The 14,550-nt window shown below is 47.1% G+C and overlaps 3 protein-coding genes across 7 annotated transcripts in view; 2 read left to right on the top strand and 1 right to left on the bottom strand.

Annotated features, from left to right (window-relative positions):
* The window catches only part of RABGAP1 (RAB GTPase activating protein 1), a 63,211-nt gene extending 59,820 nt beyond the window's left edge, over positions 1–3,391 (bottom strand). For 2 of the 4 annotated variants that reach the window (XM_074556172.1, XM_074556175.1), the window contains exon 1: positions 3,252–3,391. The gene's annotated coding sequence lies outside the window, so the exon portion shown is untranslated. The remainder of the gene's footprint in view (positions 1–3,251) is intronic. The other 2 variants (XM_074556174.1, XM_074556173.1) reach the window with 2 other exon arrangements.
* On the top strand, positions 3,237–11,043 carry ZBTB26 (zinc finger and BTB domain containing 26). Of its 2 annotated transcripts, XM_074556190.1 has the most exons (3): positions 3,237–3,412; positions 3,630–3,692; positions 5,544–11,043. In XM_074556190.1, the coding sequence occupies exon 3, from the start codon at positions 5,554–5,556 to the stop codon at positions 6,868–6,870; it is 1,317 nt and encodes a 438-aa protein (XP_074412291.1). In that variant the 5' UTR covers positions 3,237–3,412; positions 3,630–3,692; positions 5,544–5,553; the 3' UTR covers positions 6,871–11,043. The 2 variants fall into 2 exon arrangements, with proteins under 2 accessions (XP_074412291.1, XP_074412290.1); XM_074556189.1 differs by having other exon boundaries at positions 3,240–3,692.
* A 31-nt stretch (positions 11,044–11,074) lies between these two features.
* On the top strand, positions 11,075–13,702 carry ZBTB6 (zinc finger and BTB domain containing 6). The gene has a single exon (XM_005491921.4). The coding sequence runs from the start codon at positions 11,276–11,278 to the stop codon at positions 12,569–12,571; it is 1,296 nt and encodes a 431-aa protein (XP_005491978.2). The 5' UTR covers positions 11,075–11,275; the 3' UTR covers positions 12,572–13,702.
* The last annotated feature ends 848 nt before the right edge of the window (positions 13,703–14,550 follow it).

Raw genomic sequence — 14,550 nt, 5'->3', positions numbered from 1 at the left:
AATATTTGACACCTGACTTTGATTTGTGATCAAAGTTTTCCTTCAAAGTTCTGCCAGAATGAATTTAAAAGAGCTTAAAGCAAACAGCATACAGCAAAAAGGAAAAGCAGAAAACCTTCAATTTTCCATCACTGGAAGAGGCTGGGGCTTGAACACCACCCTGGGACACGTGCAACAAGTGAAGCACAGCACTTGTAACTATAGCTGGGCTCACTGCAGTTCCAAGGAATACCCACAATAATTTCTGGTGCTTACAACAGCCATGGCCACACAAAAAGACAGAGGGTGAGGGGAAAAAATCAGTATTTCAGGGATGAACTTCTTCAACCTGAGAGTCAACAGCAGATGTAGCATCCTTAGCACAGAATTTACAGGGAAATGCAACACAAAAATAAGTTCTGGGTTTCCAGGGCAGAAAAGAGAATAAGCATGAGAACAGGTATGCAAACCAGAGAGGAAAAGGTTTTTTTCCCCATTCATATCTTTCTCAGCTTTTTACCTCAGCTGCAGTTCCTAAAGTGATTCCACAAAGATCCAATATATCTGATGTAGAATGCACTAGATAAAAAACACTACAGCAATATTAACTAAATTACTGAAGAGCAGTAATTCATTTGCCATAAAAAGCAAAGACAGAAAGCTTGGCATGCAAAACAAACTTATATCCTCTATCCTCCAAAACATGAAACCACCAAGTACAGTGTTTAAAATCATGGAAAATGAGACGGTGACATGCAGAAAAGACACTGAGGTGGCTGAAATACCTAAATATAATGTATTTTCTGTTTCTATTCCTCTGGCTCTATGCTCAGTTTAACAAATCCAGTATGGTTCAGTTTAAAGATACAAAGTTCTGCTTTGCAAGTGTTCATCATTAGCATCTTAGTGTGGGTGAACAGTGGAATTTGTGGCAGAGTTCAGAGGCTTTTCCAGAGCACTTTGCAGAGCTGTGCTATGGCAGAGAACCCAGCATGCTGTAAGACTGAGCTCCTACAGCCCTGCACAGCCTTGGGTTTTTCTACCTGTACAATTCACCTGGTGCACACCTGTTGTTTTAAAACACATTGCAAGTCCTGAAAAAAGCCTGGAAACACTCCAGGTCAGTGCCTGTGTTTTATCACAGCTCTGGGGAAAAAAACCCAAGCGGTATAGAAGCAATCTATTTTTTCTTCTCACATACCACATGATTAGTCTGCTTAATCATGTCAGACCTTTACCCACCTTCCCTGTGCAACACATACCCTCAAATGCAACAAGAAGTCCTTGGCACTCAAAATGAAGCAGGAAAGCCAGAGGAATACTGCATGTGAAAATACAGATTTAGGATGACTAAAGAGTAATCAATAAAAAATAACAACTACAAGTCTAACTTTTCCTTTCATTTTACAACACACAGGCACAGATATTCCCACTTATTTCAAGAGCCAGAAAGAAAAAAGATATTGTTATTGGAGATAATGGTGTGTCTAATTCCACTGCTCTCCTCACAGGTCTCAGGAAGAAGAGTGAATCACTAGACACTGTACGCAAAACCAGGCATCAGATAAAACACAAGAGTTAAGCTAATGCAATCTCTGTTAACAATCTTTAACAGGTTGATAGCTACTGCCAACATGATTTTGCTTTCAATCCGAATTTGAACTATCTGCCAGAGAACAAAACCCTAATTTTAGGCTCTTGTAATCAGTAAATTCCCCATCCCAGAAACAAGCAGCCCATCCTGGGAAGCAGCAGTTTATAAAAGAAATGCTGACACGGCCTCAGCCAGCCCAGCACAGGAATGCTGCTGGAATGAATTAACCGTGAGCAGTTGGTTCATCCACGCGCCGCCGCCGACGCTCCCCAGCACCAGCCCCATCCCAGAGCGCGCAGCCAGGACCCAGCACGGGCTGCAGGCTGGGAGGAAGCCAGGGCAGCCAGCAGCTCAACAAACTCTGGGCAGATGCTCCATGTCCTGCTGGAGCTGCTCTCATTAGGATTCAAACGCTAGCGGGGAGCTACGCTCACCAGACAACCAGAGCGCGTTAAAAATACGCTGTGGAAGAAGCAAGAAAAAAGGAGTTACATTTGGTGTGTGCTACTAACACTGCCTGCACTTAGGGCTGGAAATTGGAAGGAAACCCCTATGCCAAGCTCCACTAGTTAATTTGTTTACCGTGTACACAAAAATAAGTTTGCCCAGGTCCTTGACCTTTTAAGTAGAGGCCTTTAAAAAGAATACAGCATTTCTGCAAGTCAAACAGCAGTGGGCAGCTCCTGTAATAACATGTTTTCTAAGTAGCCAAAAGTCTCAGAAATCCTATCGAGTTGGGCTTTAACAGAACCTGTAAGTAAAACAAAATCTGAAACACAGATCAAGCCATACCTCTACGCCCTACCTGCTCTCCAGCCTGTATTCAAGAAATAAACACAACCTTTTTCCTCTGCCAACCTCTCACACGATTTTTTCCTTCTCTCCAAACCTCTTCTGAATACTTTATCTACTTCTCCTTCTCTCCCCCAAAACAATCAGGCAAATCTACACAGACATAAACCACCAACTTTACTTCCAGAAATTCCATTTCCACTTAAATTTTGCAGATAAGTGTTTTTAAACCAGCTTCGCACAATCTGTTTGTACTTAATTTTCACTCCTAACAGACAAAACCAGTCCTTAAAAATTATCTACTGGGGACATTTGAACTGAAAGAAGCATTTCCTTGACAAGAAGAAGGATAAAACCCGCAAAAACCACAGAAGTTATGGTACATGAACCAAATAAAGATTCCTGCACGCAACGAAATGCCACAGTTTGGGATCCACCTGGAAGCGACAGGCAACAACCGACACCCCGCGACCCGGAGAGGGAAAGCGGTGCCCGGCCGGTCCCTCGGTGTCAGCCCCGCGCCGCCCGGGGTGGATGCGGGGGAAGCCCGGGACGCGCTCCGGGGCGGGGGGGTCCCTGTCCCCAACACCCGCGCCTGGGGAGGACGGGCCGGGCCGAGTCCTGGGGCAGGCGGGGCGCCGGGCCCGGCCCTGCGGGACCCGGGGCGGTGTCACGGCCCCGTTGCCGCCGAGGCCGCGGCCCTTGAGGCAGAGGGGACGGGGAGGCATCGCGCCGGGCGGGGGACGCGGCCCCGGGGGCGAGGGAGGGACCCGGCGGCAGCGGAGCGCAGGGCGGCCCCCGGCTCCCGCACACCGGGAGGGAGCGGCGGCGGGGCAGCGCGGCGGGAGCGCGCGGGGACGGGGCGGACAGCGCGAACCGCACCTACCCCGGCCGCCGCCGCCGCCGCCGCTCCCGGTGCCGGGCCTGGGCCGCCGCCGCCCCACGTGACCGGGCGGAGGGGCGGCCCCGCCGGTCCTTCCGGGCGCGGCTCTTCCGGCGGGCGGACAATGCGGTTCCGAGTCGCGGTGCTGGGCTGCGGTGGCGCCTGTAGGTCCCGGCGGGCCGGCGGGGCGCGGGCGGCGGCCCCGGAGCGCGGCGCGGAGCGGCCCGCGGCTCCCGCTGCCCCCGCAGGCCGCGCTCGGAGGGCGGCCCGGCCCGGCCGGGGGCGCGGCGGGGCGCGGGGCCGCCCGGGGGGCGCGGCGGGCGGCCGGGCCCGGCCCGGCGCTGGGGCGGCGGCTCACGGCGGGTCTCCTCCCCTCTCTAGGTCCGTAGCCGGAGGCAGGAGCGGCCGCGGGTGCCAGCGCGGGGACGCGGCCCGACGCTACAGGTACCTGCCCCTTCCCTCCGTTCCTCCCGCGGGGCCGGGCCTGGCGCGGACAGCGGCTTCTCCCGCTCTCGCAAAGGGCACCGCGTTCACATTGTTAGGGGATGCTGCGCGGGCTCCTGGCTGAGCTGGGCTGCAATATTCTTTTCCCGGGCCCCGGGATGCGGGGGCCGGGCCGATGCGCGGTCGGTAAAGGCCGAGGAAGCACGTGCTTCCTACGGGGAGCCCTGCGCGTCCGACGGGAGCTTGCCTTGGTCTGCCACCCCCCGAGATAACGGGCTTGGGATTCATACAGTGCTCTTTTCTCTTGGAGATCAGTGGTAGTTGAAACTCAACGTGTGCTAAGGCAAGTCACAACTTTTCGATGTACAGTTTCTCACGATGTGGCTCTTGCAATCTGCCAAAGATGGGCTGAATGGCTGGAATAGCTGTGGTTAACAGCACAGTGTAACTTTAGCGTGGGTGCTTTAACTGCATTCGTATTGTATGAATTTCCAAGGTGGAAAAAACAGACCCACAATTGGACTTCCCTCATCACTGTCCAGACAAAACACAAAAAGAACCAATTTGATAATGTGTAAAATTCACTGAAGGTCTCTCAGGATGATCTGTTCCTGTCGTTTATATTTGCCAAAGGCTGTTGCCTCTTAAAATTAAGCTTTCAGCCCTAGATATGGGGTCGGTCAGGCAGTGCTGAAGGTGACTGAGAGACTGGGTTCTGCAGGTTCAGCAGAACTGGTTGTAGTGCAGAACGATGCGCCCCCCTGCTTCCAAACTTTCCCTGGTTCCTGGTTTTTGAAGTCTTCTGAAATCCTAATTTTTGCATGCCATACACTGGAAGATATGCTTGATGGGGGTGATCAATGAGGAGGTCGTGTCTCCAAATGCTGTATGAGCTGCAAACTGAAAAAGCCCTGATTATTGGCAGATGCTTCCAAAAATATTCTTTGAATAGTTGTCTCGTGTGGGCACAATGCCATTCTTGTGTGTACACTCAGCTGACACTTCATGCCCCAAGAGAGCAGTATCTGCTTTTATCTATAAACTTCAAAGCTTCCTTTCGAGCTTTATGTGGTGATTGTAATAGTGGGGAGGTGCAAGTTTTGCTTTGTTTTGTAATTTTATCTGACCAAATCTTGCATCATTTAGTCTCCTGTTATTTCTTCACTTCCTGCAATCCTAGTGCTTTGGCAGGATTGTGTGAGCAGTATTGCATCCAGAATCAGTGTAGTCTTATAAATTGTTATGCAACTGTTGCAAGACAAAAGAACGGTGTTTGGTTTATGGAAGATCTGCTGTTCTTCATTCCAAGTCCTATCAAAACAAGAACAAACTTCCTAGAGAAGTGATCTTCCAAAGAACAGGACTAGACACAAGGCTTCCTTTATTCCCCAGGTATTCCAGACAGGGAGCCTAGCGGAGGCCATTGTGAAGATTTTTTACTGTAATCTTAGGAAAAGCCAAAACAACACAAAAAAAACCAACTCCTGCAGGAGAACTCAAAAGACAATCTAATGTGTTCAACCCAGTGCTGCAAAACCCAAAGCTTGCTGAAAATAGAGTTTCCCTTTACATCCTAACTCTTTAGGATATTGCTTTAGGAGAATTTTGGTCATAGCACCTCCACTTAATATTCAGGCTTCATTACATTAAAAAAAGGTAAAAGTTGTTGTAATATGAGATGTAAACTTGAATTTTTTCTTACTTGTAGTGGACTTCAGTGTGTACCTAGGATAAAATACATAATGGCTGATAAACATCCACTTTATATTATTACTTTAAATCTTTCTAACCTACATTTTAGAAAACAAGAAGTACTCATTGTTTGGTTTTTTCTCTGGTGCTTTTCCTTAGGTGTGCCAAAATGTCAGAAAGATCAGATATTCTTCATTTCAAGTTTGACAACTATGGAGATTCAATGTTACAGAAAATGAACAAACTGAGGGAAGAAAACAAGTTTTGTGATGTCGTGGTCCATATAGATGATGTTGAAGTTCACGGGCATAAAATTGTCTTTGCTGCTGGCTCTCCTTTTTTAAGAGATCAGTTCTTACTGAACGACTCCAGAGATGTAAAAATCTCCATCCTGCAGAGTTCAGAAGTGGGGAGGCAGCTGCTCCTCTCTTGCTACAGTGGCACTCTGGAGTTCCCTGAAATGGAGCTGGTGAACTACCTGACTGCTGCGAGCTTCCTGCAGATGAGCCACATCGTGGAGCGCTGCACCCAGGCCCTGTGGAAGTTCATCAAACCCAAGCAGCCGCTGGAGAGCAAGGAGTGCGAACAGCAAAGCGACTCTTCGGAGCTGAAGGAGCAGCAGGGAGACGATGACTCTCTGCAGCAGGACTCGCCTTGTATTCAGCCTTCAGAAGACAGCATGGACATGGAGGATAGCGATATCCAGATCATCAAGGTGGAGTCCATTGGGGAGGTATCAGAAGTTAGGAATAAGAAGGATCAGAATCAGTTTATTTCTTCTGAGCAAACTGCGCTGCATTCCTCAGAGCCTCAACACTTTCTTATCAACTCCACTGTTGAGAACAGAGCAAGTGAAATAGAGCAAAACCACCTCCACAACTATGCCCTTTCGTACGCCGGCAGCGATAACATCATCCTGGCCTCTAAAGATATGTTTGGGCCTAACAACCGAGGGATAGACAAAGGCCTCCAGTGGCACCATCAGTGTCCAAAGTGCACAAGAGTATTTCGGCATCTGGAAAACTATGCTAACCACTTAAAGATGCATAAACTATTCATGTGTCTGCTCTGTGGCAAGACGTTCACTCAGAAGGGCAATCTCCACCGGCACATGAGAGTGCACGCAGGCATCAAACCATTCCAGTGTAAGATCTGTGGGAAAACGTTCTCTCAGAAGTGTTCCTTACAGGACCACCTCAACCTGCACAGTGGGGACAAGCCCCACAAGTGTAACTACTGTGACATGGTCTTTGCGCATAAGCCCGTTCTGAGGAAACACCTCAAACAGCTGCACGGTAAAAACAGCTTTGACAATGCCAATGAAAGAAACGTGCAAGACATAACGGTGGACTTCGATTCGTTCACGTGTAGCGCTGCTACAGACAGTAAGGTCTGCCAGCAGGCTGATGCCAGCCAGGTACTGGATGCAGGGAAGCTGCCTCAGGCCGTGCTCGGTTTAAGAAATGATAGTACCTGCGTCAATTAAGCAATTAAAACTCGCCCTGTGTAGGGATCGTGACTGAGAGGAGCCAACCGTTGGTTTGGCTTCTTCCCTAAACTAGTGGTGTGCCCTGAAAGGCTACAGATGGTTGGATTGCAAAACCTGGCAGGTCTTCAGCCATCGCTCTTAGTCTTACTTGATATTTTCTGTGAATAGCAATCCTCCTTCAGGTTTCTGTCTATGTCTCTACTGTGGATTAAGGGGTTAATAGTTTCATTTCTCTCTGATTAGGAGACTCAAGACTAACACCTTTTGAAAGACTGTTGCTGTGGGCTGCAAGTAAACCATCTGCTGTGCAGTTAGAGGCCTCTCTGTGGCTGGGCAGATGGAGGAAAGCAAAGAGGACAAGTGTGTGAGATAACCCAATATTTTTTTTTAAAGGCACTGGATAACTGAAAACACTCCATATACTCAAATTTAAACTTACCTCTTAAAATTACCTTTCTCTGATCTTACCCCTAGACTCCTGCAGTTGAAATGAAGTATTTTTGTGTCACTTTTTTGCCCTTTCTAAACCTATTTCAAGAAACTTCTGCTGCCAATCAATGCTCTCTTAAAAACTCTCAGGGTTTTTAACCTCAACATGCATTATGAAAAGATGAAACCCTAAATGATTTGGCAGGGTTAGCTGATCATTGCATAGAGCTGTTCAAACTGAGGATGAATTGCAGCTCTGGAATGTGAGAGGCTGGTGCCTGGAGTGCAAATGTGACCTGTTCTTATGCTGGCATACCTGGGATTTTTAAAGGGCACTCGCCAGTGCATGTACTGAGACAAGCTAAACACTTCAAAGCTAAAAGTTATCCTCCATCTTCTGTAAGTTTTGCATCACAAACCATAACAGCTGTTGGGTTTAGAGCAAAGCTGGAGTGGAGGAATACTGCTTTTTGACACTGTGAAAATAATCTTTTTAAAGCTGCAATGTGTAACAACTCCACGATTTTTTTTTTTTTGCTTTTTTCCTTCCTTAGTTCTTGGTATGTCTTTCCTTGATGTCTAATAAGGGCCACGTGTCACTTGACTTTAAACAAAAATACCTGCTATAAGAACTTAACATAAATTTTTTTTGATTTCTTGAACTTTTTTGAAGTGACCATTAGTGTTTTACAGATCCTAGGATGAGGTATAGGTAGCACAATTTCTATAGGTTAATATATCAGCTATTGACTGTACTCAGCAATACCTCTTGTATACCGCCTTAAACATCAAATGTAGCGGGAATGGCATGTTAATTGGGATTCTGGGATTACACCATGCTGCTTCTCAGAAGTGCTGTGGAATTATCAGCATCCCAGGCAGGCTGAAAGAAGCTTAATTTATCTGAGGCACACCATTCCCAGTAGAACAGCACTGTTAGTACTGAAGTGTAGCATAGACTAATAATCAAATGGCTGATCCTCGGCAGAGAACTGCTGTTTGTGTTTGGAATAAGGATTTCTTCCAGTGCAGCTCTTTTCCACAAGGTTTGCCGTGAGGCTGAGATTATGCTTCCTACCTAAACATAGTACTGTTGGTGTGTTTGAATGAGGGGTGGGGGTGAAAGGCTGCTATTGTATGGTTAAAAATGTAAACAGGTATGACCAAAGGTGTGTAGAGCAAAAAGTGTTGTGTATGTCATTATCAAAAGTTGGTCTTGCTCTTCAGTTCTGTGTGTGTAGAAGTCAGGATTTCCTTACACAGGTATTACACTGATGGACGTTAAAACATGTTAATGTTGCAGAACGTTTTCAGAAATCCACATACTTTGAAGTAGAAAAAGAAGGTGATTCTGTGAATCAGTTTTTGCAATTGAGTTCTTGAACTACTGCACTTGACTGTTACACGAACTCTTACATGGACAGCTATGAAGTAAGCAAAGGAAATTACATCAGGGCATTCATCTTTCAAGTTGTAGCAAATATATTTAGGCCTAAAGTCTAACTATTTGAGACTTTTTAAATTATTGTTCAGGTTGCTGGGGTAGAAGATAGGTTTGCATGGGAAGAACTGTTTTCCTCTTGAAGCCACCCACTTTCAGAGTTTTGAACTAAATTTGACCGTGACAGTTGCATCTGACGCTTGCATTCTGTCTTCAGGCAAAATCTTCTGTATTGTCCAAACATTTTGATAACCTATTATTCACTACATGGAAATAAGTTATAGTGCTATGTCAAAATGAGGATAGACATGGAGAACAAGAGCTTGCAGAGCCAGGTCAATGTGTGCTGTAAGGTACTAGTGAACAATCCAAGGCAATATGAATATGGACACAAAAAAGAAAATGGTTTTCTGCCACAGAAAGGAATACAGCTGCACAAATGCTGGAAAACGTGGCAGCAAAATGGACAGTATTGAAAGTTTTGTCTATCTGGAAAGTTTTGGTTTTTGTGAAATTATGAAGCTGTAATGTTACTGTAAAGAGAATACAGCTTATTGAAGTAGCTGTGGGTGACTTGAAGCTGATACGAAGAGACAAGGAGTTTCCTAAGAAATGAAAGAGATCATTTGGTCAAGATGCACAGGTGTTCAGTCCACCCTGTGCTGTGGTGATTTGGACGGCTGAGAAGGCCAAGACTGCTGGGCTGCTCAGTTAAAGGCTGCTGTGGTGTTTGGCAAGAGCACGGCATAAATAAATAGGAAAAAGCAGAAATGCAGAAGACTTTCTTCGTGGAAAATGGACACAATCTGTTGGATGAAAAGTGACTTTTACTAATGTCTGCTTTTGGCCTGGCAAAAGGGTGCAGACCAAAAGATTTGTGCAGGAGATGGCTGTGTGACTCCAGAAACACTGGAGCTCTGAGGGCACTACGCCGATGCAGAGGGCACCGGTGGTAGAGTTCATCTGGAATTTGCCCCATATGGAAAGGCAAGTGAAGAGTATAGAAGAGGTAACAGAAAAGCAAAATCTGGCTAATGCTGCTTCTCTGAATTACAGATTAAGATGGAGTGGGAATTATGATAAATGGAATATGCAGAGGCAGCTCAATTATAGAGTAAGATGAACTTAATTGTCCATGTATGTAAAATGTTGTCTTCATTGCAATGTCCCGAGTAGTGAAAGATTAGATCTGTTGGTTGTTGCTACTGATGCTGCGTATTCAGATGAGGACTATGGCAGTTATCATAATCTGTGTGTTACTGTGTAGAATACCATTTGCTGGTAAGTGGATAGTCTCACAACTTAATGTGCTGTACAACTTCCTGCATATCCTAAAAATAACTGAAGTCTATTACAAAAGTATTTTAATAACTCCTCAGTATATTAGGAATTTTTTTTAAGTTGGCATTTTATTTATTTATATTATATAGAAGAAGGAATTTTTAGAATTTAGGTTTGCCAGAGGTTTGGGCTCACCACTTCTCTGAGTGATGGTAGCTTGTGTAGCATGTGTTCCTGCAGCACGTGCTGCAACTGCACAGCCTCCTGCATAGATCAGGGATGAGTCTTTCCTTAATTTATTTTTCTTTTAGAAGACATGTTTTGCAAGTTAGTAACTGATGAATTTGAAGTGTCAGTCTTTCTCTCCCCTAGCTTTTTGGCAAAACTTAGCTGCCGCTGAACTTTTGTTGAAATAACGTAGAATTTAATTGTGTGGGGCTGATTATGGTTTTGGAGTCACTGGGAAGAATAAAAGTGAGGAGGGAGAATCAAAATGTGATACAAACTGAAACTGTTCGGATAACTCTAAAGTCACGTTAAATGTTAATTTTTATAAACAAAGAGGGAGACATAGTGGTGCCTCCCGACTTGGTAAGGGGTGAGAAGGCAGGACGGACGCCTTTCCTTTGAGATTGTATAATCGATGGACTGAGCATTAGCTACCTCTTCACTGACTGGGCAAAAGTCTTACACTACGTGTGATAACCAAAGCAGGCGGGTCGGCGGCTGCCGGGCGTTGTCCCGTGGCCGTGAAGAAGCCAGCAGCTCGTCCCGGCGGCGTTCGGGCCGGCGCTTCGCCGTTCCCCCGGCGCGTCCCGGCTGATGGCGAGGAGGAGCCCCGGTAGCCGCTCCCCGGGATGCCTTACGGGGGCGGACACGTCGCTACCTCTACCGAACGGTGGGCGAGGCGCGCCCCGGTGCCGGTGCGGTTTCCCCCAGCGGCAGCCGCTGTAGCAGTGCCAAGTCTTCTAATAAACGTGCTGCTAACTCTGTCTGCCGCCGCCTCTCATTTCCACCGCGGTCACGGCGCACCGGGGGCGGGCGGGCGGAAGGGGCGGGCGGGGAAGCAGTTCCGGGGCGCTGCGGCACCGGCGGCGGAGCGGCACCGGCTGCGGGCAGCGGCGGGGAGCGGGGGCAGCGGGATCGCGGCCGGCGGCGGGCGGCCCGGGAGCCCCGGGACAGCGGGTCCTGCCCGAGGCGGGGGTGGGCTGAGCCCGGCCAGACGCTCCGGCCGTGCCCGCGGGCCCCGCCATGGCGGCGGACTCGGAGGTGCTGCACTTCCAGTTCGAGCAGCAGGGCGATGCCGTGCTGCAAAAGATGAACCTCCTGCGGCAGCAGAACCTCTTCTGCGACGTGTCCATCTACATCAACGACACCGAGTTCCAGGGGCACAAGGTGATCTTCGCCGCCTGCTCCACCTTCATGCGCGATCAGTTCCTGCTCAACCAGTCCAGGCAGGTGCGGATCACCATCCTGCAGAGCGCCGAGGTGGGCAGGAAGCTGCTGCTCTCCTGCTACACGGGCGCGCTGGAAGTCAAGAGGAAGGAGCTGCTCAAGTACCTGACGGCCGCGAGTTACCTGCAGATGGTTCACATCGTGGAGAAGTGCACCGAGGCTTTGTCCAAGTACCTGGAGATCGACGCTTCCATGGAGAGCGGTACCCAGGCCGCTGAGGGGTGCCACTCCTCGGATGCTGAACTAAGGAGCGGGGATGAGGTTTTAGATAAAGATTGTGAAATAATCGAGATCTCTGAAGACAGCCCAGAGAATGAAGAATACCCCGTGAAACAGGAGGATGAAGATGGGGATGGGGATGGCCCACACCCTGCAGCGCAGAGCTTGGTGTCAGAAAGGAAGGACACAAAATCCCCAGAAATATCAACAGTGGAAATCGGCTATAAGGATGATGAAATCTGTATCTTCAGAATGGATTCCATGGGTGTGGCAAATGTAGAGAATGATCATTTTCCTCAGCCTTGCACTTCCTCCAAAACAAATCTATATTTCCCAGAAACCCAACACTCCTTGATAAACTCTACAGTTGAAAGCAGGAATACAGAAATGCCAGGAAATCACTTTCAGGCTTTTGTTGGTGACAATCCAGAAGGAACTTCCAGTGGGGCAAATGGGTTCCAGAGCCTGGAGGATTCTGGCAGCTCATGGCGGCACCAGTGTCCAAAGTGTCCCAGGGGCTTTCTGCACCTCGAGAACTATCTCAGACATCTGAAAATGCACAAACTCTTCCTGTGCTTGCAATGTGGCAAAACATTCACGCAGAAAAAGAATCTCAACAGGCACATCCGGGGGCACATGGGGATCCGGCCCTTCCAGTGCATGGTGTGCTTGAAGACCTTCACGGCCAAGAGCACGCTGCAGGATCACCTCAACATCCACAGCGGGGACCGGCCCTACAAGTGCCACTGCTGCGACATGGACTTCAAACACAAGTCTGCTCTTAAAAAGCATTTGACTTCTGTTCATGGAAGGAGCAGCAGCGAAAAGCCAAACCTGAACACTATTACAAAAGTTAAAATAGACTATGATTGATAGCTGGGCAATTGTGGAGTCAGACTCCACAAAAAGCTCCTGGCTAGTGAAATCCTAGATGCAATTCCAGTTCCAGATCCCCTGCTAAGGGAGAGAAGCACAAACAGGTGGCTGGTGATCCAAGACAGGCCTTGGAGCAGGAAAACTGCCTGCTCCCTTAAGGCTGCTATTGCTGTCAGTGAAAAAAGGTGTTTCCTAGTTGAAGGTTAACTGCAAAATATGGGAAATTATTTCATGCTTCTCTTCCATTATACTGAGCATATCCTGGTACCCCAATGATGTTTTATATTCCTTGTTTCAAGGACAGGCACTGCTGACTTTCAGACTATTATTGATACTGCAATAAGCTGAAGCCTGAGCCCTGGTGTTGGTGACAACAGCTGAGGGAAGGGGGTGTTTGTATTTGTTCAGCGAGTCAGTTGTTCCCATCCAGTTCCTGGATCATTCATGGTGAAATCATCTCCTTCCCTGCCCAAACTTTGGTAGATCTTCCAGAAAGAAGGTGTGTTTTCATACTCAAGTCTGTGACGTTTAAGGACACACAACAAAGAAAAACTGATCAAGGAACTTTTCCATTTGTCTCTTGCAAACAGAGAATTTGTAAAAGAGAAAGAAACAAACAGTATTGCCTTGCAGTTTATTTGTAACTGGACAGTCCCATGAAAAGGACTTGCTTTTAGTTTTATCAAGTTCTGAATTTTTATAAACTTCTTTCTTCTAACAGTGGGGGTTTTTTCTGTCATACCAGTGTTTTGCACCTGTATTTGATAAGTTTAGTCCTGTTTGTTGCATCATAACATCTGCCTTCATTTTTTTACAGATCTTAGCTATATGCACTTGTGTGAAATTCAGCTGTGTGCTGTTGGGTAATCATAGTTTCAATGCTAATATTGTAAAACAGGCATTTCTGTCTGACTAGCAATGGCATAGCCATAGAGGTCTCATACCCTGATTCTGTGACACAGTAACACAGTCATGATGTGTGTTTGCAGAAGTGTGTTTGTGCTTTCTCAAAGGTCATTTTAGTTTCATCATGAGCATCAAGCACCCTGTGATGCAGTCTGTGTCTTTGGCTGGTACATGTTTCTTCCACTTAATGTAATATAAATAAAGAGTTATTTCAGTTGTTAATATGAGATAATGGTACTTACAACTAGCAAAAAGCAATAGTTCTTACTCCTTCCTGTCTGTACCACGCTTTCCTTCAAGTTTCAGAAGTGTTGTTCCAAGTTCTTGCTCAGAGTCCAGAAGTCTGGCCCAAATGCTTCAGAATCTGGCTGGCTCTAAAATCTAAGACAATAGTTTTTAATGTCAGTTCACTTTCCTTCCCTGTGTCTGTGAGTGCACCAGCCTGTTTGGGGTTTTATTGATCAGCTACGTGAGGGGTTGGGTGTGTACAATGTCTACCCTGCACTTTCCTGTTACTACTTGTTACAGGCATGGTCAGGTGTATGCCTGGGTATTTCCCTCATGAGCACTTCCCTGTGTGCCAAAGGGGAAACAAACTGAACTTTTGAAGTGTATTTTCTGTGGGAGAAGGTTCCGAGTTGTTTTGGTCGTGCATGTAAACATGAGAGGGAGCTGTGTTGTGTGACAGGCCACCAGCATGTTCTCTTCAGTGGCTGCAGTGTCTCAGTAAGCTTTGTGGACAAACCCTGGTCTTGTGCACATGTTCACGTTAGAGGAGTTTCCTCTCCCCTGTCCCTACATGTAACCATGTCTCGTCATAACACAATAAATGAAATGCAAACAAGGCGTTGTGTCAGAAATACATCTCGATTTTTCTGATCACAGTTAATAATTCTGTGCATACCTTAATTTTGGCCTGCTGTGTTGAGTAAACAAGATGTAGTAAACAAAACACGGTGTTCCAGTGGCGGTCATTTAGTAACGCGTTTTTCTGTCCTTCAGAGGGGTCTGTCTGACCCACTTGTGCCATGAATTCTTCCCCCTCAGGAGTCTCAGCTCTGCCCCACCGT

Source organism: Zonotrichia albicollis, chromosome 21 (genome assembly GCF_047830755.1).
Source record: "Zonotrichia albicollis isolate bZonAlb1 chromosome 21, bZonAlb1.hap1, whole genome shotgun sequence".
Taxonomy (NCBI): Eukaryota; Metazoa; Chordata; class Aves; order Passeriformes; family Passerellidae; genus Zonotrichia; species Zonotrichia albicollis.
The sequence above is the reverse complement of the archived record's forward strand: the minus strand, read 5'-3'. Positions and strand labels throughout refer to the sequence as shown.